This window comes from Littorina saxatilis, linkage group LG12, assembly GCF_037325665.1.
Source record: "Littorina saxatilis isolate snail1 linkage group LG12, US_GU_Lsax_2.0, whole genome shotgun sequence".
In the NCBI taxonomy this organism is placed as follows: Eukaryota; Metazoa; Mollusca; class Gastropoda; order Littorinimorpha; family Littorinidae; genus Littorina; species Littorina saxatilis.
The window spans coordinates 8065123-8089174 of NC_090256.1; the positions used below are offsets into that span (position 1 = coordinate 8065123).

The 24052-nt window shown below is 42.5% G+C and overlaps 1 protein-coding gene across 2 annotated transcripts; it reads right to left on the reverse strand.

Annotated features, from left to right (window-relative positions):
- Positions 1-16: 16 nt before the first annotated feature.
- On the reverse strand, positions 17-23990 carry LOC138981177 (dynactin subunit 2-like). 2 transcript variants are annotated; one of them, XM_070354010.1, is made up of 13 exons: positions 23944-23990; positions 20325-20396; positions 19722-19812; positions 19114-19184; positions 16476-16568; positions 9290-9450; positions 8447-8597; positions 8075-8140; positions 6927-6965; positions 5532-5681; positions 4677-4779; positions 4332-4423; positions 17-3901 (listed from the first exon to the last, which is right to left on the reverse strand). In XM_070354010.1, the coding sequence occupies exons 1-13, from the start codon at positions 23977-23979 to the stop codon at positions 3815-3817; spliced, it is 1212 nt and encodes a 403-aa protein (XP_070210111.1). In that variant the 5' UTR covers positions 23980-23990; the 3' UTR covers positions 17-3814. The 2 variants fall into 2 exon arrangements, with proteins under 2 accessions (XP_070210111.1, XP_070210110.1); XM_070354009.1 differs by lacking the exon at positions 23944-23990 and adding an exon at positions 23491-23693.
- Positions 23991-24052: the final 62 nt, after the last annotated feature.

Sequence of the window (24052 nt, forward strand, 5' to 3'; positions counted from 1 at the left end):
AGTAACAAGAAATTGGCACTTTTCAACATATCTTCATTCAAAATGTCACAATTTTTGAAGATGCACCTTTGTAATATTTACATGCAGAATGTTTGGATGAATCACAAGCGCAGTGGTTTGTTTCACATTCAATGCAATTTTGAAACAGAATGAACAGTAAATGTACCACACAAAACGAATGTTGTCATTGGAACACCAATTATCAATCTTATGCAGTGCAAGTTTCACCACAACAGCTGATTGTTGAAATCTTCCGTTTCAATAATGTTACATTCAAACAGAGAGCAGTGTCTTTGCGATGAAAAAGGCCCATTTGAGAATTATTAGCAGGGACAAGAAAAGCAAATGTTCTCATACATACTGCTTTTCTGATGTATTTTTTCTCTCAGTAATTATTCATTGTTAAGCACACAAACTCACATCACATCTTGAAGCCTGGAAGCACTATAACCTCTAACAAGCATGTCCATCATGAACAAGAAAGACAAACCCTCTTCCCGCAGTAAAATGAAAGGCAAAATCATAACTACTGTATAAATGCATTCAACTTGCATTACAATTACAATTGTGCTGAAATCGAAATTTTTAGTAATACATTTTCATTTGATTAATATACTTACCCAACTCACATATAGCAATTTACTTCAGTCTAGTGCTAGAACGCTGTATCGCATCACCTTGGTAACAAGGGAGGCAACTCTAAAAAAAGAGCTACCTTGACCCATAAACAGGACAAAGTCACGTGACTTCCTGACCTTGCCACCATATTGAACTCATTCGCACGAAGGCGTAGAAAAAAACAAACAAAAAAACTTCCCTCTTTTTTTAGAACAACCCCACTAGCGGGGAAGGCGGGAGGGAATTAACTATGTGAGTTGGGTAAGTATATTAATCAAATGAAAATTTATTACTAAAATTTTCGATTAAATTACATATCTTATCCCAACTCACATATAGCAGATTGCTAATGAAGGCGGTGGGATGCTCAATCTATGAGCTAGGCAATAATTTGCCCTGCTGCTACCATTGCTGGTAGCGTATTAGAACCGTCCTGTCGCGCGCTGGAAAAGTTGCACAGGTAAAGGTTGATAGAGAGCTCCTACGATCTCCAGTAGGCGGAGTCAAGGACTACAGGATATCCTACCGATTTTAGCACCAACGTAGATAATTATGTCCCTATCTACCCTTGTGTTCAAAGTCGATAAGAGTAACTTTGCTTATGATCTTAAAACCCCTTGTATGAGATAGGAAGGAGCATAGTGATATAACTGGTCAGATTCATAATAATGGGTCGCCTATGGCGAGAATCCTATAAAGAGGAAAAACTATAAGACCATCGGAGATGGTTGTCCTAGCTTCTGATGCCTGACTAAGAAGTCTGGCCGGAAACAGAGTGAGATAGAGAGCCTCTATTGAAACCTACATCTCCCTGTAAGCCAAAGAGTGTGTGAATCTCGCTACCTCTGCGCGCTGTAGCTAGGAGTAAAAGGGAGAACGTTTCGCACGTAATGTTTATGAAGGCTAGCAGAATGTAGTGGTTCAAAATCTGTGGAGCGTAGAAACTCCGATACCAAAAGACGCGGACTTGTCTTGCTGTGATCTTTTGTATTGAACCCTATCTAGCATATGGTCTCTCTGTGAAAAGAGACCTGTCATCTTATAATGCGAGCTAAACAAGTCACACTGACAAGATTAGGGAGAAGCATAGCCTAATTCACGTAAGGCCTAGAAGTAGGCCCATGTTCTATCTCGCACAGTCTGGACGGAGCCCAAAGGAGAATTGTCCAAGATACAAAAACACTCCCCCCCCCCCCCCCCCCCCCCCTTTCTTTCCCTTTCGGCCTTATCTCAAAAGGCTAATGAGTGAGGAGGAAGGACCCGTTTGCGAGAGTGTGACAGAATGTCACTGGTCTTTTCAAAGAAAAGGCTGAAGTTCTGAGAGGAAATCAAGCACCAGAGAAGACAACCGTTGTCCTCAACGGCTAAGGGAGTGGTATCAGTGAGAGCTAAATACCCATGTCACTACACGCTGGCTTGAAATAAAGAGGGCGAACTTCTATTAACCGGACATGTAGCCCTAGCGGGAGCGAAGTACTGCTGAATTTGAGTGTGAGTAAACGACAGTACGATAGCTGAAGCCGTAAGGCCGCAGCTTGAAAGTTAGGAAGAATGCCTGACAGGCCCGTATTCAAAACAGTCACCCATCCCGGTAGTAACCGAGACCGATGCCGCTTAACCTCGGTGGTCGGAACGAGACCGTGTTGCGGCTTTTTGCTGAAAAACGAGAAAGACTATGCCGAGGCTGCAAAGATGAGGGTATACTTTCCCTGTTGCAAAATCAGGAGTGAAACGTCGGGAGTATTGAAGACCTGATTGCGTGCTAGTTCTATGTTAACTCAGCCCGCAATTGGGAAAGACACGTGAGCCTTGTTACCAAGGTGATGCGATACAGCGTTCTAGCACTAGACTGAAGTAAATTGCTATATGTTAGTTGATACTAGTCAAATGTATGCATCAGCTTAAATTATAAACCAACAAGCATCTATTCTACACAAAACAAACCCACAACTTCTGTTTTATCAAGAGCAAGGAAAGTGATTTTAACAAAGTAATATAAATATGGTTTTGGGAGTTAACATTAAATAACTACAGTCGAACTCGCTTAAGACGAATCACTGGGGATCGGAAAAAAAGTTCGTCTTAACCAAAATTCGTATTAAGAAAATTGATTGATTTTTTTAAATTTTTTTTTAAAGTCTTGTACATTTTATGGTGTTTCAGTTTGTTTCTTTTGCAACTTTCATGCAGCTTCACGTTTAGACAATAAAGTGACATATTCAGTTACATGTTCATGTGTGTCTCATGTTGAGTGATGATTGTTGAGTTTGAGTGAGAGTGAGCACACAGATGTGTCATCCAGTTGTTACGTTTTTGGTCACACACACACGCACACACTGACACTGTCCACATTCGCGGTGTTCCTATCATTTGTCCGGAATCGCTTACCTTGGCGACGGGTAGCAAACCTTGGCCAATTTAGTTTTTTTTTGTTTGTTGCAACATGATGTTCAAATCCAAATCGAAAGCACTGACTGACTGATAAACTATCGCGAACCGGCGAACGCAAACGTTGAGAGTGTGGTTTCCCTTGTCCAAGGGAAACCACTCTGGCATCTATATTTTTTGGCAATGGCTTCCGTTCGATGTTTCGTTTTTGGTATTCGCGAAGGAAATAAACGTCAGTCAGTCATTCATGTTCAGTGTCTGAGCTATCAATCACTTTGATTCTAAATTTGAAATTGTTTTGTGAGTACAGTGTAATCAGTTTAACTTTATTCAGTGATCGGTTGAGCAATGGTTCAAGCAGTCGACGCAAGGGAAGACTTTGACACATGTATTCAAACTTCTCAAATTCCCATGATATGTCGATCTCGGGACGAGTTTAAAGATTTCGTCATAAGCGTGAGTAAATTACAGACATTATGCATGCTTGGGAATCCAAAAAGTGCTCGTTATAAGCATAAATTCGTTACAAAGAATTCGCTTTAAGCATTTTTTTTAAGCATGAAGAAAGAGGTATTCAGTTGGGAACTTAAAACTAATACGTTATAAGTCAAAATTCTTAACTAGCGTGTTCGTTTTAAGTGGGTTCGACTGTACGTAGAATTTACCGTCTGCGTTACAGACACTTTCACATTTTCTGACAAAATAACCATCATGACATCATTGAACAATGTATGACTATGACACAAGACAAATGACGAGGATTGCACTTAGTTCTGGAAAGGAAAATAAAAGACTAGCTATCATGTTGCTATTTCTTCAGAACCTGCATACGCTTATCCAGGCTGTCAAAGTTAGACTTGATACCATCCATGTTCCCTTTGAAACTGCCTTGAAGCTGCAAAAACAAATAGAAAATGTGTAAATGAAACATTCTCATTGTTTTTACACTATGTACCCTCGAAAAGACTCTTTTTCACTGATTTCGACTCCTCCTCCCCCATCCAGTACACACACACACACACACACACACACACACACACACACACACACACACACACGCACACACACACACATGCACGCACACACACACAAACTCCACACAAGCTCTTCCCGTTTTACAATAACACATGATTTTCACTGATAGAGATCTGATGGCAAAATTATCAACAAAGAAGACATCTAACACTAACCAATCACTAAAATTGCTCACAGAATGAGATATAACATACAGAAAAAAACGACAGCAGACAGAGATAGACTAAAGACACAAAATTTTGTAAGAAGAACGTAGAAAACAGAGTGCGCCCAGCTGAAAGGTGACCTACCTTTTTCAACATGTCACTGTGGGTGTCCAGGTTGGATTTCACTTCTTGCTGTGCTGTGTCCAGATATGTCAGTGCTTGGCTGAACTGCAAGGCTGCAAGTGGTACAAGAAATGAACATGTTATCTTTACTGTGGTCTGAACTCGCAAACAATCTCTGCATGCCTCTTTTGTCTGTCTCTTGATCTACACAGAAGAAAACTTGTTGCTGATTTTATATTTTGTGCTTCTCTATGTTCCTCTTTTCTCCTGTGCAGACTTGACTTTTCACACATGTTCTACTCTTCTCAAACACACACAGACAAACACACTCACACCCAAACACAGAACACCCCTACTGTCGCTGACCTTGTTCATGGAGATCCTTGAGAGCCACCATCCTGTCCACCACCTGGGGCAGTGAGTCGCCCACAGCCTCCCACTTCTTTACCAGTTCGTACAGCTCTGACACCTGCAAAGTCAGTCAAAATGCAGTTAGTGCCACCAGCATATAAAGTGTTTGTTATTGTAGCTGCTATTGTTGTTAGCGAATAACCATTGCAGTTCCCTAATAGGCAAAGAACCTGTGGGACAGGAACCCTCATCATCACAGCTGCTATTGTACTCCTGTATATTATCCTTCACTTATTGATAGTGTGTCCTTCAGCAGAACAAGGTGGAAAGCATCAAGACATGCAATTTTATTTCAGCGGTACTTGCAACATGAGGATCCTCCACTCAGCACACCCTCTCATATCTGTTCATTAGCTCTTTTTCCACCAGAGCACCCAATATCTCCAGCTCAAGCTCCCATTTGCAGATCCCTGCAACACCCGCTATACACATTGCTACCTATGGTGCATATCTTTTTTCCATATATATATACTGGCTCCCTGCAAGGTTTAAGCATTTATAATTTCAAACAACTTGCTGTGGTAACTTTGCTACAAATTTTTTAAGTTTGAAATCGACGGAGTACATTACTTTTATGCCAAGGGGGAAAAAGAATTAACCCAAGTCAACCCATGTTACCCTGTCACAAATGATAATTCGGACAATCCAAAGAGTAACCTCTCACGATCGTTGTCGTACTACTAGTACTTTACTTAGCCATCAGTCACCTTTCAACCCCCCCCTCCTCCTCAACAACAACAAAGATGCTGAAAGCTACCAGACTGGCGACAAAACCAAACCACACAAGAACAAAAAATGTGGTTTGCCTACCTTCTGCTGCCTCTCTGGAGTTTCCAGAGCAGTCTTCTTGTCAGCAATTTGGTTCAGTTTATGCAAGACACTCTGCAGTCTGGCCTCTACAGCGTCCACGTTTGGCTGGTCCAACAGCGAGAGTTTGGTATTCAGTGCCCCAACTGCCCCCTGAAAACACACGAGGCAGTGTCTGTTTGTTTCTTCGTTCATAGGCTGAAACTCCCACGGCTTTTACGTGTATGACCGTTTTTACCCCGCCATTTAGGCAGTCATACACCGCTTTCGGAGGAAGCATGCTGGGTATTTTCGTGTTTCTATAACCCACCGAACTCTGACATGGATTACAGGATCTTTTTCGTGCGCACTTGGTCTTGTGCTTGCGACGAGGCAGTGTCAAAGACTTGCACATAAATGCAAACAAAGAAAGACGGCTTATGGTGACCAAAATTAAGGCCCGGTCACACAGCCCAAAAGTCGTGTAAACGCATGAATCACGCACGAAATTCGATCCTTATGCGATACATGCGCGATTTGCGCATTTCATCAGTTTGTCTGACGTGAAACCACCGTAGTTGTCCGCCGATGTTCGCTGGATCGGCGCTTTACGCGATTCCAGGTTTTGAGCAGCTCAAAACTCGGCTTCACGTAAGAGTTTATGCAGTATTGCGCTGTTTTACGTAATTTCTGCGTAGTTTGCGTAGTTCTTACGCGAACAATGCGCGAAATATGCGTGGAATATCAGTGATCGTTCGCGACTGTTAAAACGGGAATGCCAAGGCGCCGCGGTTGCATCAGTTTATATATGCGCGGAACGGACGTGCGCGCTGCCGCGCATTCCTTGCGCAGTTCATGCACGAATCATGCGCGATTTAATACGCAGGTCATTAGTGATAGTGCGCAGATTAAATGTGGTTTTCCGTGGACCTTTGCGTGCCTATGCGCTGTAGTGCGTGGTTTGTTAGTGATTTTTGCGTGATCTTTCCGTAGTTCTTGCGCATTTCATCGGTGATTTTCATTGCGTAAATCAGCGAAAATGGTCAAATTCTCGACTGACAAGCACGCACAACCAAATTTTATGCGTGATTCATGCGTTTACGAGACTTTTGGGCTGTGTGACCGGGCCTTTAGTATGAGCTTCTGGTTCATGTCATGGTATGGGCCGTGGTGACTGTGAATCTGTATTACTGAAACTTATGTAAGCCTTCCACTAAAACTATGTTCATTATCTGATACCTTCCTCTATAAACGTTTGAAACTTGTTTACTCCAGAATTAGCGAGTGTGAGATTCGTCTTCACAATGAGTGAGTCTCCAAATGTTCCTCCTTCTGTCATGTCAATTTGACGGGGCTAACTCCGGTAATAGTGTACTACTCTTGTTGTTATTGGTTTTAAATGCAGTCAGGGAGACTTACCAAAAGGCTCTTGTTTTCAGTGTCACCGGTCAGCACACCCTGTAAAGCATAAACAACACAACTTAGACGTGAAAAAGAACATTTCAAAGCAGGTACAATCCAGAGGCCTTCTGATCCTCCATCTCTCACCACCCCCACCGCCTCCAAAGTTACAACCCCTTTAAAAACAAGAAATTCCTTCGAGGTAGGAAAAACACCCCCGTTGGTCAAAGGGAAATAACCATTCTCACTGCACCCATTCTCACTGCCACCAACTGAGAAGGTTCTTTCCCTTTGACCATGAATATGTTTCTCTATAAGTCCTTGTAGAATCTTAATCCACCAATAACTCCCTAACCGTGTGTTTGACTGGTCCCAATTTTTGTAAGGACCGTCTCAGGAATGTATAGAACCTGTTCACCAAGTTTGGTGACGATCGGTCCGTTCATTCTTGAGATCTATATGCGAACACAAACACACAAACACACAAACAAACAAACAAACACATCGAGCGAAACCTATACACACCCCTATACCGGGGGTGTAATTAAACACATGCACCCACACCACAAAGCAGCTTTCTGTCCCTTAATAACTGTTGCGTGTTGAACAATTTTAAATTACAGTCTTTACTGGGGTTCTAAAGAATCTTCATCTTCCATGATATCAATCAATCAATATGAGGCTTATATCGCGCGTATTCCGTGGGTACAGTTCTAAGCGCAGGGATTGATTTTTTTATTTTTATTGATTTTTTTATGCAATATATATCGCGCACATATTCAAGGCGCAGGGATTTATTTATGCCGTGTGAGATGGAATTTATTTACACAATACATCACGCATTCACATCGGCCAGCAGATCGCAGCCATTTCGGCGCATATCCTACTTTTCACGGCCTATTATTCCAAATCACACGGGCATTTTGGTGGACATTTTTATCTATGCCTATACAATTTTGCCAGGAAAGACCCTTTTGTCAATCGTGGGATCTTAACGTGCACACCCCAATGTAGTGTACACGAAGGGACCTCGGTTTTTCGTCTCATTGATAGTGCAATAGTACTCCAGACAATGTCCACACTTTACCTCATTTGTTTTAGATTATAAGCAAGTAACTGCCAAAGGTAAACTTAAACAATGATCCAAAGTGCTGACAGATACTTACCACTTTATCCATGCTCTGCCCAATAGCGTTCTCCAGTCGCTCCAGTCTCTCTTCCAAGTTTGCCATCTGCATTAGCAGGCAAAAAACCCCTGAATTATTAATTATGATCACCCAAACATATACACATGAGGGAATGCTCACAGCAAAGCTCAAATCTCTGCACAGCAAAGTGAGTTATCTCTTATCTCTGGATTCCCACTAGGTGTTGGTTGTGGGATGCATCACAGGAGTCGATTTCAGCTATACTATCAAGTATCATGATGCAAAAATAAACAGAGGCACACACAAACATCACACACACACTATCTCTCTTTCCCTGCAACCTAAAAATCAAGGGTACGGTACCTACAATCAAACCTTTACACTTCTCACCCTGGCGTTCTTGCTGAACTGTGCCTGCTCTGGTCGGTAGTACAGCTCATAAGTAACATAGTCCCCCTGCCCTCCCCCTGCCTGTGGCGTAGAGGGCTTGTCTTTGCTGGCTGCTGGAGGGGTGTAGGAACTCAACTGTTGCAGAAGGCGTCTGAAAGACAGTGATACAAAGGAATCAGGATCAGATTAGTTTGGTGCATGCAGTCAACATCATTGAACAAGAACACCCTTCATACGGTGTGAAAAACAATCATACAAGCATTTGCATGTCAATGCAATTAAACTAAGCACAAATAACTGTAGAAGATCAGCTGGGACTATCCTTTCTATCCCTCTGGCCCCTATACCATAACATTAACAACATGCTACTTCTAAAGCAAAGCATTATTTTGAGTGTAACCTGAATTATAAAAGCATGTGTGTAAAAAGTGTGACAGAGAGATAAAAAAAACACAACGCTTCCCCATTTTCCTTCCTCTGTTGTTTTCTTTGTTTGTTCATTGTTTCTTCTTGTCTCTAGAACCCCTGGGTTAACTTCCTTTCCCTACCAAAGGTCTGAAACCTCACAAGACTACATTGGGTGTGCACGTTAAAGATCCCACGATTGACAAAAGGGTCTTTCCTGGCAAAATTGCTTAGGCACAGTTAATAATTGTCTACCATACCCGTGTGACTTGGAATAAGGCCGTGAAAGGTAAATATGCGCCGACATGGCTGCAATCTACTGGCCGTATAAAATTTCATCTCACACGGCATCACTGCAGAGCGCCTAGAACTGTACCCACGGAATATGCGCGATATAAGCGTCATTGATTGATTGATTGAAGACAAGAAGCAACTGACTGCCTGAGTGCCCCTTGTGGGTCTGAGAGGTCGACGGATGCATCAGGTCCCAGCAGTTTCTCCAGGTGGAGATCGGTCAACTGGTGCTGAAGATACTGCAGCTGCTGACCAAGGTTGACGGGGGACAGCTTGTCAGGGCCACCGTCTCCCTTCACACTTTCCTGCAACAAGAAAAGCAAATGAAAGTTTTTTTGTCCACGGACGGCTGGCCGGCCATACAGACGGACACTGCTCATTACTAAAACTCACCGATTACTCAGGTGAGTCAAAAAGGGATGAGGTTCCACTGAGCTTTACATCCTTCTTCCTCGTTATTTTATTCACCTGTCCATTCGTGTGGCGTGTACCAAAGTACCCATCCTCTTCAAAGCCGCCAGGTCACCAAACAGCTTCTCCTGCATTTATTGACTGAGCTATGCTTACTGGGGGAAAGTAAGACAAGCTCCGTGCCTTTATTCAGATGCCATGTTTGTTCGGCTTTGGAGCCAGTCCCACTGATTAAACAGCGTTTTTTATTCAATTATCATTTGGTACAATAACATTAACATGCTTCCATTTGAAACTTCAAGGTCGTCATCGTGGATTGACGCCCGACCAAAGCTAATTGAAGCCTGACGGAGCGAAGCGACGGAGGGCTTCAATTAGACTTTGGGAGGGCGTCAATCCACGATGAAGACCGAGAAGTTTCAAATGGAAGCATGTTAATGTTATTGTAATTCAATCTGACGACGATCTCTTTCCTGCTTTCATGCGATGGTAAACAGACAGAATTAAAAATTTTAGTAATAAATTTTCATTTGATTAATATACTTACCCAACTCACATATAGCAATTAACTCTAGTTCAGTGCTGGTAACGCTGTACGCATCCCCTTGGTAACAAGGGAAGCCCCTCTAAAAAAAGAGTGACCAATACCCATAAGGCCATATTAATACATACTTCCGACTTCCGTATGCGCGCGCATACGCCGCCATATGCATCATTCCAAACGAAGCCCAACTCACTCCCCTTTTTTAGAAATCCACCCCCCACAGCGGGGAGGCGGGAGGGAATAAACGATGTGAGTTGGGTAAGTATATTAATCAAATGAAAATTTATTACTAAAATTTTTAATTAAATTACATATCTTACCCAACTCACATATAGCAGATTGCTACTATAGGTGGAGGGCACTTAACCCAATCAGGAATTGAGAATCTGTCCTGCCGCTAACAGAGCAGGTAACCCAGAAACACATCCTATCTCAATGCATAGGCATCTCTGAGATAAACATCAATGAAAAACCTTTCAATAAAGCCAGCAAGCCGACTCAAGAACACAGTTCTGCCAGGAGACCAAATCGAAGAACAGCTAGAGTGGAAGCCCAATCTCTTGCCTCGTGAGGCCCAGCTGTAGTAAAGGGCAAAACTGCCCTGACATCCCCTGCCTGACTCTGCCACCATACATAAACTTGTCTAACTATGGTGGAGACCCAATTGGCTAACACTACTCTCGAGATGTCTTTAAAGCGCACCATAACGAGTGAGATAAAAAGAAGTTCCTGAGATTCCGATCTAGTGTGCAGAGTCCTTAACGGAAAACTGTGGAGGGCTGTAACCGTACAAAAATGTACATCAGAATCTCCAAGAGCCATAAAAATGCTCAAGAAAGGAATATTGAGTCCGTGCTGTCCGAAGGGGGAGGACTGACTGACTGCCCCCCCCCCCCTGTCTGCTGCCTCCACTTGAAGGCATACCTGAACACTGTGGCAGTCCATCTAGGCAAGGTTGACCTCAACAAGTCATTACCCCTACCAAAGTTGATAGACATTCTTTCTTCCTTTATATAAATTAATCAGTGTTTAACGTCGTATATAACCGTTCAAGGTTAAAGGGCGACGAAGCAGAAAGATAAGAACAAGAGCCCTTAGATTTAATGATCTCAAGCAATCCGTGCAAGTCAGAAAAAATCTTCAAAACTCGAACAGATCAAAAGGCTAAATATGGCTCTAGGGGAGCCAAAATAGTGATTAAGATTCGAACGGTGAATCAAAGTTGGTAACTCCAGATTCCGCTTATATGCCAGAAAACCCAAAAGAAACCTAAGTGCCATAGATCAGTCTTTCTCCGAAAATCTGTCTAAAGCAAAATTAGCAGAAAAAACACTTACTCCCACTTCTCACAGAAGCTACCCGAGTAAGCATGGCCGATTTCCGTGTTGATCAGCAAGGCTAGTTAAGTAAAAGAGTCAAAGAATCCAATCACAAAAACCCTAAAACTAGGAGCAAAGTCCAAGAAAGGACTGAAGATCAGCTTTCAGCAAGCCTAAAGTAGGCCCTCTTAAACTTGCTGGTTATAAAGCCACCAAGAGAAAAATTAGCACCGAGCTGTCTCAGTAAAACCGAAATCACATAATGTCTTAAACAAAGACGTGGGGGAAAAAGAACGGAAAGCCAAAATAGGTGGCTCGCCACCTTCATTGTACCGAGAGAAGAGGAGTTCTATCCGTTAAAACATAAGCCATCTGTTCCAAGCCAGACAACAAGACAAGTACCAGTCCAGAGTTGACGGGCAGAAGAGCCCGAGCAACTCAAAAATATCCTTACAGTAGACACCCGTGAGAAACGAGTGTGAGCAAAACCGGAGCCCTCTTGCCAGCCTAACGAGCTCTGGCAACCCAGAAAGAACGGGCCCAAACTGTGCGACCGGCAGGCCGCTCAAAGTAAAACAAGAGTATAAATTTCCATGCCCGGCAGTCGGGCGACGAAGATAAGCAAAAGGCGACAGTACCAAAAGGCAAAAACTCATATTAGAAATTTCTCCCATTCCCCCGAAGGAACAAAAACACGTGGTCAAAGAGAGTCTGCTCCAAGTGGCCATTTGGCCGACAGACTTAGAGAGTCCGCCCAGTCATAGAGACTCTCATGAAGGTACTTCGCTGCTAAAAAGATCTCGTGATGGTAAAACCACCAAAACCTCTAATGTTCCGTGAGGAAGCGATAGGGAGTGAGAGACCCCCTTTTCTTGATGAGAAAAGCCCCCTGTGGAGTTGTCTGCTTGAAACAACACATGTTCCAACCCTTTGTTCTATTGCTTAACGCCCAACAGACCACAAAGGGTCCTATCAAAGCTGAGAAGCCTTAGACATCTAATGTGTTCCAGCCCTGCACTCCCAGTTACACCTGGAGTAAAGGACTTCTATCAAGGGCCGCTTGCACAATCTCCAAGAGATCCAAAAACGGCTCAACAAACGTATGACTTAGAAAAAAGATCAGAACCCTGAAGCTCTGAAATACCAAACGAACCATGAAAGAGAACCAAAAGGGAGGCACCCGTGCCTCCCCCCACAAAGAGGAAAACCTAATCCCCCCCAGCCGCTGTGTTAAACACAAAGGCGAAAGAAGAGTGATGCCGAGAACTAACTTCCAGTTGACATAACTGCCACAAGTGTGAAAGAAAGCGTGCTTTTGTGTGCCTACCAACACCCACCGCTAACTTGCCTCAGGGGGAAGAAAGGTGGATATTTGACACAGAACCCTGCCACGAACGCGAGGGTAAGGAGACAAAAGATAAAGTCGAGAACGGCGAGCCTGAAGCCTTTATTTGAAAACAATAAAAAGCCAAGGCCTGCCGTGCGCTTTCCTTCTGCAGTGAGATTTTTAAGATAGAGAAGAATCCCTGTGCATAGAAGCGAACTCACAAAGAGGAACCTTCAAGAAAAGAAGAGATTAAAGTCTCGCCAAAAGAACAAACCTTTTTGAAAGAGACCTACACCCAGGCTAAAAGCAAAGCTACATCCTTCGTATCCGCGTCCTGACGGAACACAAAAATATCCAGATAGGACGTAACCGCGCACGAGAGAGAGCAGAAACAAGATTTGTTAAAAAGCGGTAAATGTAAAGGAGTGCGGCCATAAAGCAACATAGCCAGGAGATCCTTGTTCTGACAGAGAGACAGTCGCTCCTTGCTATTAACATCCAGATGGATGTTCGCCAATTCCGGGGAACCCGGAGGCGGTTCCGTAGAAAAAACAAACGAATAAACTACGTTCTTAAGCTTGGAGTAAACCGAAGCCTACGGATAGCGATCAGCGAGTGACGCGCTGCTTGAGCAGATGACGCAAGCTAAAGCCCCGCCGCCGCAGGAGCTAAGCCGAGCGTTGCCCACAAAGGAAGTGGTAACAAAGGAGCCTCAATTGTAAAAAAACAAATTTCACAAGCCCAAACGACCCCAACAGAGAATCCAAGAACATAACGTTCTAAGATTCCCTTAAAAGGCTCAGGTCAGCTGAAAATGCGCAAAACGCGGCAAAGCTGAAGTATGAGCTTCCCCCTGAGATGCCAACAAAGGCAGAGATGGGGCAAAAGCATCGATTGAGTTCGCAAATTGATCCTAAGAAGGAGCAAGACACGCCAAAAAAGATGGAGGAGAAAAGGCAGATGACAATGCTACCGCTAACCCTACAGGGAAAAAGCGCGTAGTAACCTCTGCCATCCATGTAAACAAAGATGGCAGCTTCGCTGAAAGTCAACAAAGAGGCGTCTCCATCTGCCTCAGAAGCTTAGTCTTCCAAATCCTCATCATCCTGTACAGTGGTATTCTAACCATCTACAAAAGGATGAGAGCCGGAAACCAATCCCGAAAAAGCAACACTTGCCAAAAGGGAAAGGTTTGGAACAAATTTCCCAAAAGCCGGAACTCCGAAAGGATATTCCATCCACCTGCCTCATACCAGCTGAAAGCCTGGAAAAGGAAGTGGATTTAGCCTGAGTAACAGCAGAGGAACCGCAACAACGGAACCGAAAGCCGAAGACTGATGAGCGCCAACTACCAACACCACAGTGTTAACGGCAGAAGGCTAAACCATCCTGAAACCGGAAGCCACAGCCGCAAAAGCGTTAGCAAAATCGGCCATGGATTGGCAAATATCAGAACCAACCGGATGCCTAAACATGCACCAGAAGATCCTATTGTACCTTGAAGCCGCTTAAGCCACCAGTGCCACTGCACTTGACAGCCTAGACGGCAATTTGAATTCAGTGCAACCACCTCTGCGGAAGCACCGTCTTCTGAACAGCCGACTGGCACTCCCGTGCCCTCCGGAAGCTGACCCCCTGCTTGACTCCCATAGTCAAACAAAGAGCCAGCTATACTGTTCTCTTCCTGCCCCCCGGGCGGAAGCGGAAGACGCACACCCTTACCGCATTCTAAAGAAGCGGGTGGTTGCGCAAATCTTCCGTTCGCTCTCCAAGGTTCCTAACCGCCACCGACCTGCTGCCAATGCAGTCAGAGCCAGCCTCAGCTTCGGAACTTTCACCCACAAAGCCAGAGCCCGGAGTTACTTTCTCTTGGAGACGCTCTACCCTTTCTCCGGAGAACCCGGATACTTGGGTAGAAGACATACCTTTAAACTGGTGTGAACCACCGGGAACCGGAACACAGGCCACAAGCGAAGGCGTGGTCCCATCATCCCATTCCGCATGAACATCAGCCCGAGACACAGTAGCAGACGGCACAGGCGAACGTTGGCAAGAGACGAAACCCCCGTCACACCGGAAGCGAACGCATCTCCGCCCGCGTGGAAGCGATCTCCCCCGCCAAGGAAGAAACCTGTGAACTTAAAGAGAGCAACAATGTCGCCACGTCCGCAGACGCAAGACCGGGAAACACATAAACCAAGGAAGCCTAAGCGGGCTTATCCACAGGAGAAACCTTGTCTAAAGGTTTAGCCGTCAAAAACGGAGTAGGAGGCATGACGACCAAAACATCTTTTTTTTTGCTTTTTTTGTTTTGTTTTGCAAAGACAGTACATGAACCGAAACACAAGCCTGTCCGGAAGCCTTTGCTTTCCCAGGTGTTTACTTGTCGGCGGAGAACCAGCAGTTACTCGTTTAGACGACTGCCGCTTCTTGGCGTTAACCGCCATGACCAAAAACAACTCACGAAAAATTTTGTAAACAAGAAAATTTCACAAGTTCAATTTAAGGTCAAAAACGCCCACAAACACAAGCAAAAAACAGAAAGATCTCACCTCAACATGTAGAGACGATAAGACAAGCAAGAAGATACCAAGAGGTAAGTGACCAAGTCCGTAGACGAAGTGACAGATGGCTGAACACAGCCAGAGCGTACAAAAACACGACCAGTCCCACTGCTCGCTGAGTATGGAAAGATGCATATGGCGGCGTATGCGCGCGCATACGGAAGTCGGAAGTATGTATTAATATGGCCTTATGGGTATTGGTCACTCTTTTTTTAGAGGGGCTTCCCTTGTTACCAAGGGGATGCGTACAGCGTTACCAGCACTGAACTAGAGTTAATTGCTATATGTGAGTTGGGTAAGATATGTAATTTAATTGGTTCTGTTCTGTTCACACACTACTTTCAGTCCACCTACCTGCAAGGGTCAAGTCTCAAGAAATATATGTCTCTGTATTCCAACTTATCACTCTGCTCCTGTTTTGTTTTCTTTCACATACATTTTCCCTTCTTTTTTGATGGGTTTCTGGACAGCAAACTCTAAAACAAATTCTTTTCATCACAAAAGCGATCTTTGGAATTGACTGACGTAGTCCGGAAGAATTCATGCATCAACTTACGTCACGTATTCGACGTCATCACTTCGCATACCTTATGGTCTCGGTATTTTGTTGGCCTTCATATGTCCTACTTGTGAAATGACCCTCAAAGCTAACTGAGACTAGTTGAGGTTGTATCAATGCGCCTCGCCAGCAGGTGGTTAATGGCTTTTTTAGCGAGTGGTTATCAATCAATCAATCAATCAATGACGCTTATATCGCGCATATTCCGTGGGTACAGTTCTAGGCGCTCTGCAGTGATGCCGTGTGAGATGAAATTTTATACGGCCATTAATTATCGACAATTAATGACCGGTAATTTTTAATGAGTTGGGGCATTCTGACCAATCACAGGATCTGTTTCATTAAAACGCCAACTTGATTGAATTACAATACATGATAAACAACAAGCTCGCCAGGCTGACTGGTTCCTCTGCACTTCCACTACATAAACTGGACTATGTTCACATTCAATTTTGGTGTCAATAAATTCAAATGTACCTAAAATAAGAGGTCACATAAATGCCCTTGCTTAAGAGTAAATCAGAATCCCCGGAATTAGAGAGACAAATAATGTACGAAAAACATGTATGGTGAAAACCTGAGTGATTCTTAAGGTTTCACCGTTACCTTAGCTTTGCTGACTTCTTCTGTCAGTTCACGAATTTCATGTTGAAGTCGCTGGAATTTTTGCAGTGGTGTCTCAAGGGTAGAACCGTCGCTCTAAAAAGAAGTTCAACAAAAACATCAGTCACAGCATCAAACACAGATTTTGGATTATTTCTGACCAATGACCTTGAACAAAATAAACTGCTAGAAACAAATCTTACTGTCATTCCGAGACAAAACTTTGTTTTCACTTCCATCAAAGCCATCATTCGCAAAAAGCTTTCAGAAGAAAGTCTGTCCACCAGTAACAGTTCATTATAGCCTTATACCTTCCCTTGTCTTCCTTCAAAGGGTGTTTTTACATTTAGTCAAGTTTTGACTAAATGTTTTAACATAGAGGGGGGAATCGAGACGAGGGTCGTGGTGTATGTGTGTGTGTGTGTGTACAGCGATTCAGAGTAAACTACTGGACCGATCTTTATGACATTTTTCATGAGAGTTCCTGGGTATGATATCCCCAGACGTTTTTTTCATTTTTTCCATTAATGTCTTTGATAACGTCATATCCGGCATTTTGTAAAAGTTGAGGCGGCACTGTCACACCCTCATTTTTCAATCAAATTGATTGAAATTTTGGCCAAGCAATCTTCGACGAAGACCGTACTTTGGTATTGCATTTCAGCTTGGAAGCTTAAAAAGTAATTGATGACTTTGGTCATTAAAAATCTGAAAATTGTAATTAAAATTATATTTTTATAAAACGATCCAAAATTACGTTTATCGTATTCTTCATCATGTTCTGATTCCAAAAACATATAAATATGTTATATTTGGTTTAACTCTTTCCGCCCTGCGCCCGACAGTTTGTCGGGCGCTCCTTAGCAGCTTTCAACACCTGTGCCCGACAAACTGTCGGGCGGTGACACGCATCTTCTCTGAACTTGTTTCTGATCTAAAAATGAAAGACAGGTCACGAGCAAGGGGGGTAATTCTGTTCCAACTTCCTTCTTCTTTGTTTGGAGCAATTTGGCAAATGAAAATTGTCCGATTGAGTGTTTTTTGAGCATTTTTCCTGCGAAATATGAGCAACCAACGCCGCTACTCGTTGAGGCAGGTTCTTGACGAGATTTTCCTCGACGATGACAGTGATTATGATGCCGAATGCGACGTTTCTTCGTCTCAATCGAGTGAAACAAGTGGTGATTTGAGTGGACAAGACCTGTGCGCGGGCTTCGATGCAAATGTGAGACAGAAACATCCTGTGACTTGTTGGAACAACTGTGACAGAGTGGTGTGTTTACATACTTTTTGGTGTTGTGCTTGTGACTTGGAAGAAGGATTTCTTTGAACTTTACACACTTCAGAAGGTACTGACTGCTACTCAACAGGTAAGAACATGCACTTATCATACAACACACAAAATTGTATGCGTCTACAACTATTAGTTGCAGAGTTAGAAGCGCTTTAGTGAAGTACCCATCAGATTTGCACTACAGTGCCAAAACCCTCCAGGCTGGAGAGGCTGCTGAGCCTGCACTGCAGTCAGGGCTGATAGGGTTAAAAACAAGCTCTAAAAAAAAATATAAACAAGAAGAGCCAACGCTCGATCGAGTCACTTTCGCAGTTCTGAATATTATATGAGGCATCAGATGGACAGGAAGAAATTGCTATTCACAACACAATGAGTCACGTTCACATAAAATTTGAGCCCGGTCACTTTTATAGTTTCCGAGAAAAGCCCAACGTTAAGTTGTGTGTTGCCGAACAGAAAAGGCTAGTTATCTCCCTTGTTTTTCTGATAACGTTCGTAAAAGGCTACAGATGTAAATACTTTGATGTAAAGAATAATCCTACAAAGTTTCAATCACATCCGATGAACTTTGTCAAAGATATAAAATGTCTAATTTTTCCTTTGACGCTGACCTGTGACCTTGAAAAAGGTCAAAGGTCAACGAAACCATCGTTAAAGTGTAGAGGTCATTGGAGGTCACGACTAAACAAAATATGAGCCCGATCGCTTTGATAGTTTCCGAGAAAAGTTTGTCAAAGATATAAAATGTCTAATTTTTCCTTTGACGCTGACCTGTGACCTTGAAAAAGGTCAAAGGTCAACGAAACCATCGTTAAAGTGTAGAGGTCATTGGAGGTCACGACTAAACAAAATATGAGCCCGATCGCTTTGATAGTTTCCGAGAAAAGTCCAACGTTAAGGTGGTGTCTACGGACGGCCGGCCGGCCGGACAGACTAACACTGACCGATTACATAGTCACTTTTTCTCAAGTGACTCAAAAAATGATTAAAATAAAATTTCCTAAATCGATTTAAATTTTTTTTAACCTTATTCCTTGTCCGTTCCTGATTCCAAAAACATATAGATATGATATGTTTGGATTAAAAACACATTCAGAGAGTTAAAAAGAATAGAGATATAGAAAAACGTGCTATCCTCCTCAGCGCAACCGCTACCGCGCTTTTCTGGATTGTTAATTTCACTGCCTTTGCCACGAGCGGTGGACAGACAATGCTACGAGTGTATCGGTCTTGCGGAAAAAATGCAATGCGTTCAGTTTCATTCTGTGAGTTCGACTGAGCTTGACTAAATGTTGTATTTTTGCCTTACGCGACTTGTTCTGTGTGTCTTGGAGTGGTCTTTCTTACCAACTCATACTCAGTTTGGTCACTGAAATATCCTGCTTTTCGTGACTTGCCAACACTGTCTGAGAAGTCAACTGAAATAAAGAGATCATAACAGTCAGCATTATTCACTTTGCATGCTAGGGAGACACAATCATCCGTACGTTTGGTTGTGCTTTTTTTAGTGTTATTTTTACTGTTATTAAAAAAGCACAGAAATGTTGTTATAAGACTACAGGATTAGCTGCAGTAGGATGGTCTGAAATACCAAATAAGTCAAGTAAAATAGATCTTTTCCATTCTTTTGAGCTACTTCCAAGCTAACGAGCAGAAAAAGAAGAGCTAGTTCTCTACCCTTTAGCACTTGCCTCATATCAAAGCATGGACCATGACAGAAAAGACACTTGCCAACTTTGCATTCCAATAACACAAGGATTCCAACATAACTGCATGATCATTCACAACGCTGCCTTTTGCACCAACAATGGCTTTAGTGTTGAAAGTAAATTCTAGTAAACGACAAACAAAATGAAAGACACCATATGTACATGTACACAAACACGTATCTTAGCTTATTTATTTTAAGTAACAACCGAATTACAAGAATGAATTAAATCTACTCAAACACTAACCTGTGGATGACACTCCCTTGCCTTTGAAAGCTGTGTATGCTGCCTTGGTGTCCAGTGCCACAGTTTCTACACTTTCACTTTCCAGCTCCTCCTTTAAAAAAAAAATAAAAAAAATATGTGATGCTATTCTGTATTCATATTATATTCATACAGATATGTTTAAAAAATGATGGAGCAGTGGTGTGGTTAACAAAGACAGAGAAAGGCCAATGAAAAGAGACAAGGAGTGAAGGACTCAAGGAGTGAATGAAAAAGAAGATATCCTGTGGGTCCATCACCATGTGAAAGTCAGAGAGAGAGGAAAGAGAGAGAGAGGGAGAGAGAGATTGTTATGAAATTCCAGCAGTTACTTAAAGTTAAAGTTGAACAATAAACACAATTTCAATTCAGCTTGTAAAATTCCTCTCAGTTTTAATGTTTATTCATGCATAGTCATATTCTTCTCCTGCACATACAACATATGGTTGGAAATTATTAGTCTAAGTGCAAGTTCCGTGAATGCTGCACTGCCAATTACTGGATCATTTGCTTTTTTTACTTTGATACTGTTAGCTAGATAGACGAAACCAGCACACAGATGTATGAAGAAGGAATCCTACTAACCGGTGGTTTGGCCAATGCCTGCTCATCTTCAGGCAGGTCACTAGTTTCAAATACATCAGGGGAGTTGACATCCTGCACAGAAGAAAAGAGAACGACATTAAAATAAAATCATATTTTCCCCAAAAGACAATTAAATTCACTTTGCACATTATGAAAACAATACTTTCCATGGTCTGTAACATAGCTTTCAAAAATAAATACATGTACTGGTTTCTTCACCAGAATATGCCAGAGTGGAAATACTGGAATTGCTCAACACAAATACTTTTCCCACTCCATTTCATATTCAGATATTGCACAGTCTGCATCAGTGCATAGTGTATGCATGATCATGATCATAAATAAATCAATACCTAGACCTTGCAGTTGCATGCATGTGTGCATGCCTTTATTTGGCGAGTAAGTTCTTGTCAGATTTAGGACAATAACAGTTAAAACACTGTATAGTTTTACTTGTAGGGTCTACCTCTAGTGTTTAGCTCACACACAAAAACTTATTATGCCAGCCAAGTCAACCATGCTTCTTTAAATTATGATTGAAAACCTTGAGAATGAAGCAAAACAATAAACTGGTTGGAATTTTTCATTCCCACTGGCTATTCACACTCGCAGTGTATACAAGATTCTGACCCCTGTATCCACTCCGGCATTAACTTCCGGCCGCGAAGCGAATTTGCTATTCGACATTACTTTGTGATAGGAATGCAGAGCATAATACAGTGTAGTACCAAAAACGAAAACAATCTGATGCTGCACGGCCATTGTTATAACGTAGATTACATTCTCGGTGTGTACATAAAAGACCAGACACTGTACCGCATCAACACTCGAAGTGTCATTCGACACCATTTTGCGAAGGAACGCTTCACCTTCGATTCATGGTATCAAAGTACACTAGGGACAACCTCAGACAAAAACAAACACAGACAAAACTGATGCTACACAGCAGTTTATTGTCGGAGTTTGGAACACACTTAGAGTGTGTATCGACCTAAAAATGGTTTTAAACCATGTGTGTGTAAATTATTGCCAGCCCTGTATATAGGCTCTGAAAAGGAGATGGCGGAAGTCAAGACCTCAAACTAATTTTTCATTAACTTCGTCCTAACGACTTGTAAAGGGGCATTTCATTGGCTTAGAGTTGTAACAGAGCTTTTCATTGTTGGAGTGTATACAGTCCTATTGATTTTGTATACACTCGGAGTGTATATACATGTATATATATAGATTTTGCCTTTATAGGTATAGGTAGGTATAGGTATAGGGACAATGAGTAGGCCTAGCCTCCTTTTTACGTCCCCTCATTATATTCCAAATTGCACTTGGGTCTGTTTAATGCATGCTCACTTTGAAATTTCGTGACCAATAGTCACCCATCATATTCATACAAACTTTCTTTCATTATCTGTTCACTGTCAAGTCGGTTCTTGAACTGGTTAATATTAGCCATTTTAGTATACTGACACTAGACAGTGAATTTCAAATAGGTGCCATTCTGTTACTATTAATGAACATTTCCTCATGTTATTGTTTGTAAACTGAATGTATAATTTGTCACCACCGTTTCTTGTGTTTTCATACACATTGTCAATAAAAAAGTAGATCTGTCAATATCATCCATTCCATTCCATATCTTGCAGTTGTACGCCTGAATCAAATCTCCTCTCTTTCTTCTGTGCTTGAGTGATGGTAATAATGTAATGTTCTTAAGCGTTCACCGTTAGACAAGGTTTTTAGGTCAGGCAACTGCTTGGTAGCTCTTCTCTGTACATTTTCGATCTGGATCGATTGACATTTTAACCTTCGCCGGTCGTCGTGGGTCCATGTGGACCCAGAAGGGTGTTTAATTGCAAATATCTCTTAAACCAGTTGGAATTTTTTAATTTGTTTGTTTGTTTGTTTGTTTAACGCCCAGCCGACCACGAAGGGCCATATCAGAGCGGTGCTGCTTTCATAACTTGCGCCACACACAAGACAGAAGTCGCAGCACAGGCTTCATGTCTCACCCAGTCACATTATTCTGACACCGGATCGCGGACCAACCAGTCCTAGCACTACCCCCATAATGCCAGACGGAGCAGCCACTATAGATTGCCAATTTTAAAGTCTTAGGTATGACCCGGCCGGGGTTCGAACCCACGACCTCCCGATCACGGGGTGGACGCCTTACCTCAAGGCCAACCGTGCCGGTCAAAATTTTTTAATGAGCTTTCAAGAATGCCTCAGACACCTAAAAAGCTCTTATGTCCTAAAAGATCATTAAATTTAGTGAGAAGTAATTAAAAAATAGAAGGTCAAATTTAGACTACACACGGAAGACATCGTGGGGCTGTGCGGACCCATGTTTCTCAAACTGAAGGAACTTACATAAAAACTAGGGAGAGAAGTCACAAACCTTCAGGTATTGGCTCTAAACATCATTTTCTACGATCTGTTTAATTTTGGAGTTAATAAGCAAGTCGCGTGCCAGAGCGAAATTAATATACATAACAATGTGGGTCCACATGGCCCCACGACGTCTACAGAAGGGTATTCACGCTTTTCCTTTTTTGAGAAGCTTTAGTCCGCACGGAAATAATTAAATTAATAATTTAATTTAATTTAATTTAATTACTTCTCGCGAAAATTTAACCACAGCGTCTATGGAAGGGGATGCACACTTTTGCTTTTTTGGAAAGCATGTGTCTACGGAAGGGTATGCATATTTTTCCTTCTTTGAGAAGCATGGGTCCGCAAGGCCCCACGATGGCTTCCATGTGTAGTCGATAACCCGGTCGGGCGAAGGTTAAGTTGGGGTACCAAATCAACATTCCCATATATATTCCAAATATTATAATTACACATACTGACAGTATGACATACATCTACCCTATTACTTGCATCCAAAACACGCTGCAAAGCGTTACAAGATAGCATGATGAAAACTGTGTATATATATGCATCGCTTTGCAGTGGAAATGCCAGATTTGTCTCAAATGCAAACTCAAAAAAAAGTAACAAAAACTCTGAGTATTTAACTCTAAGCTAGGTTTACAAAGGTGTTACAATTTACATGCAATCATCAAAACAAACAAATCACGAAAGCAGTAGCTTGCCTTACAAGTCACTCCTGTTTTCACTTTTCATAAATACACCAGCTAGCCACTTTCTCTTTCACTTTAGATACCTTAGGCGCTCGAACCAGTGAGGATAGTTGCCCTGCTACCCTCATCATGGCTCATGTCATGAACAGAAGTGATCCAACTGGCCTTACTGGGCAGACCCGCCCAGCTTCCCAAATATCTACAATCTGATCAATCTAGATCGAGGGCTCCATGGCCGTGGGTTGTCAAAATTGCATTACTTTCTTCCAGAATTGTACATCACGGTGTCTGTTCGTCCAAGACGTTAGGATTAGGACCGTAGGAAGACGAAGAGAGTGATTATTGAACCGAGATATGACTAATGCTGTCTGCTCTTAGCAGATTGCATGTCCAAAACTGTGTGTGCATGGCTTTGCAAATTCCAGATTCGTCTCAAATGTTAACTCAAAAGAAAACGAAGACTCTAAGGTTTACAAAGATGTGTTATTACACGCATTAAATCACCAAAACAAACAGAACTCCTTTTGTAAACTTACGATCCCCGGAAGATTAGCATATTTCGGATCCGCCATTTTGTTGTTGTGACGTCACGGAGCATCAAATATTGGCCAAGCTGTTGGACCAGGATTGATCAATAAAGGGTGG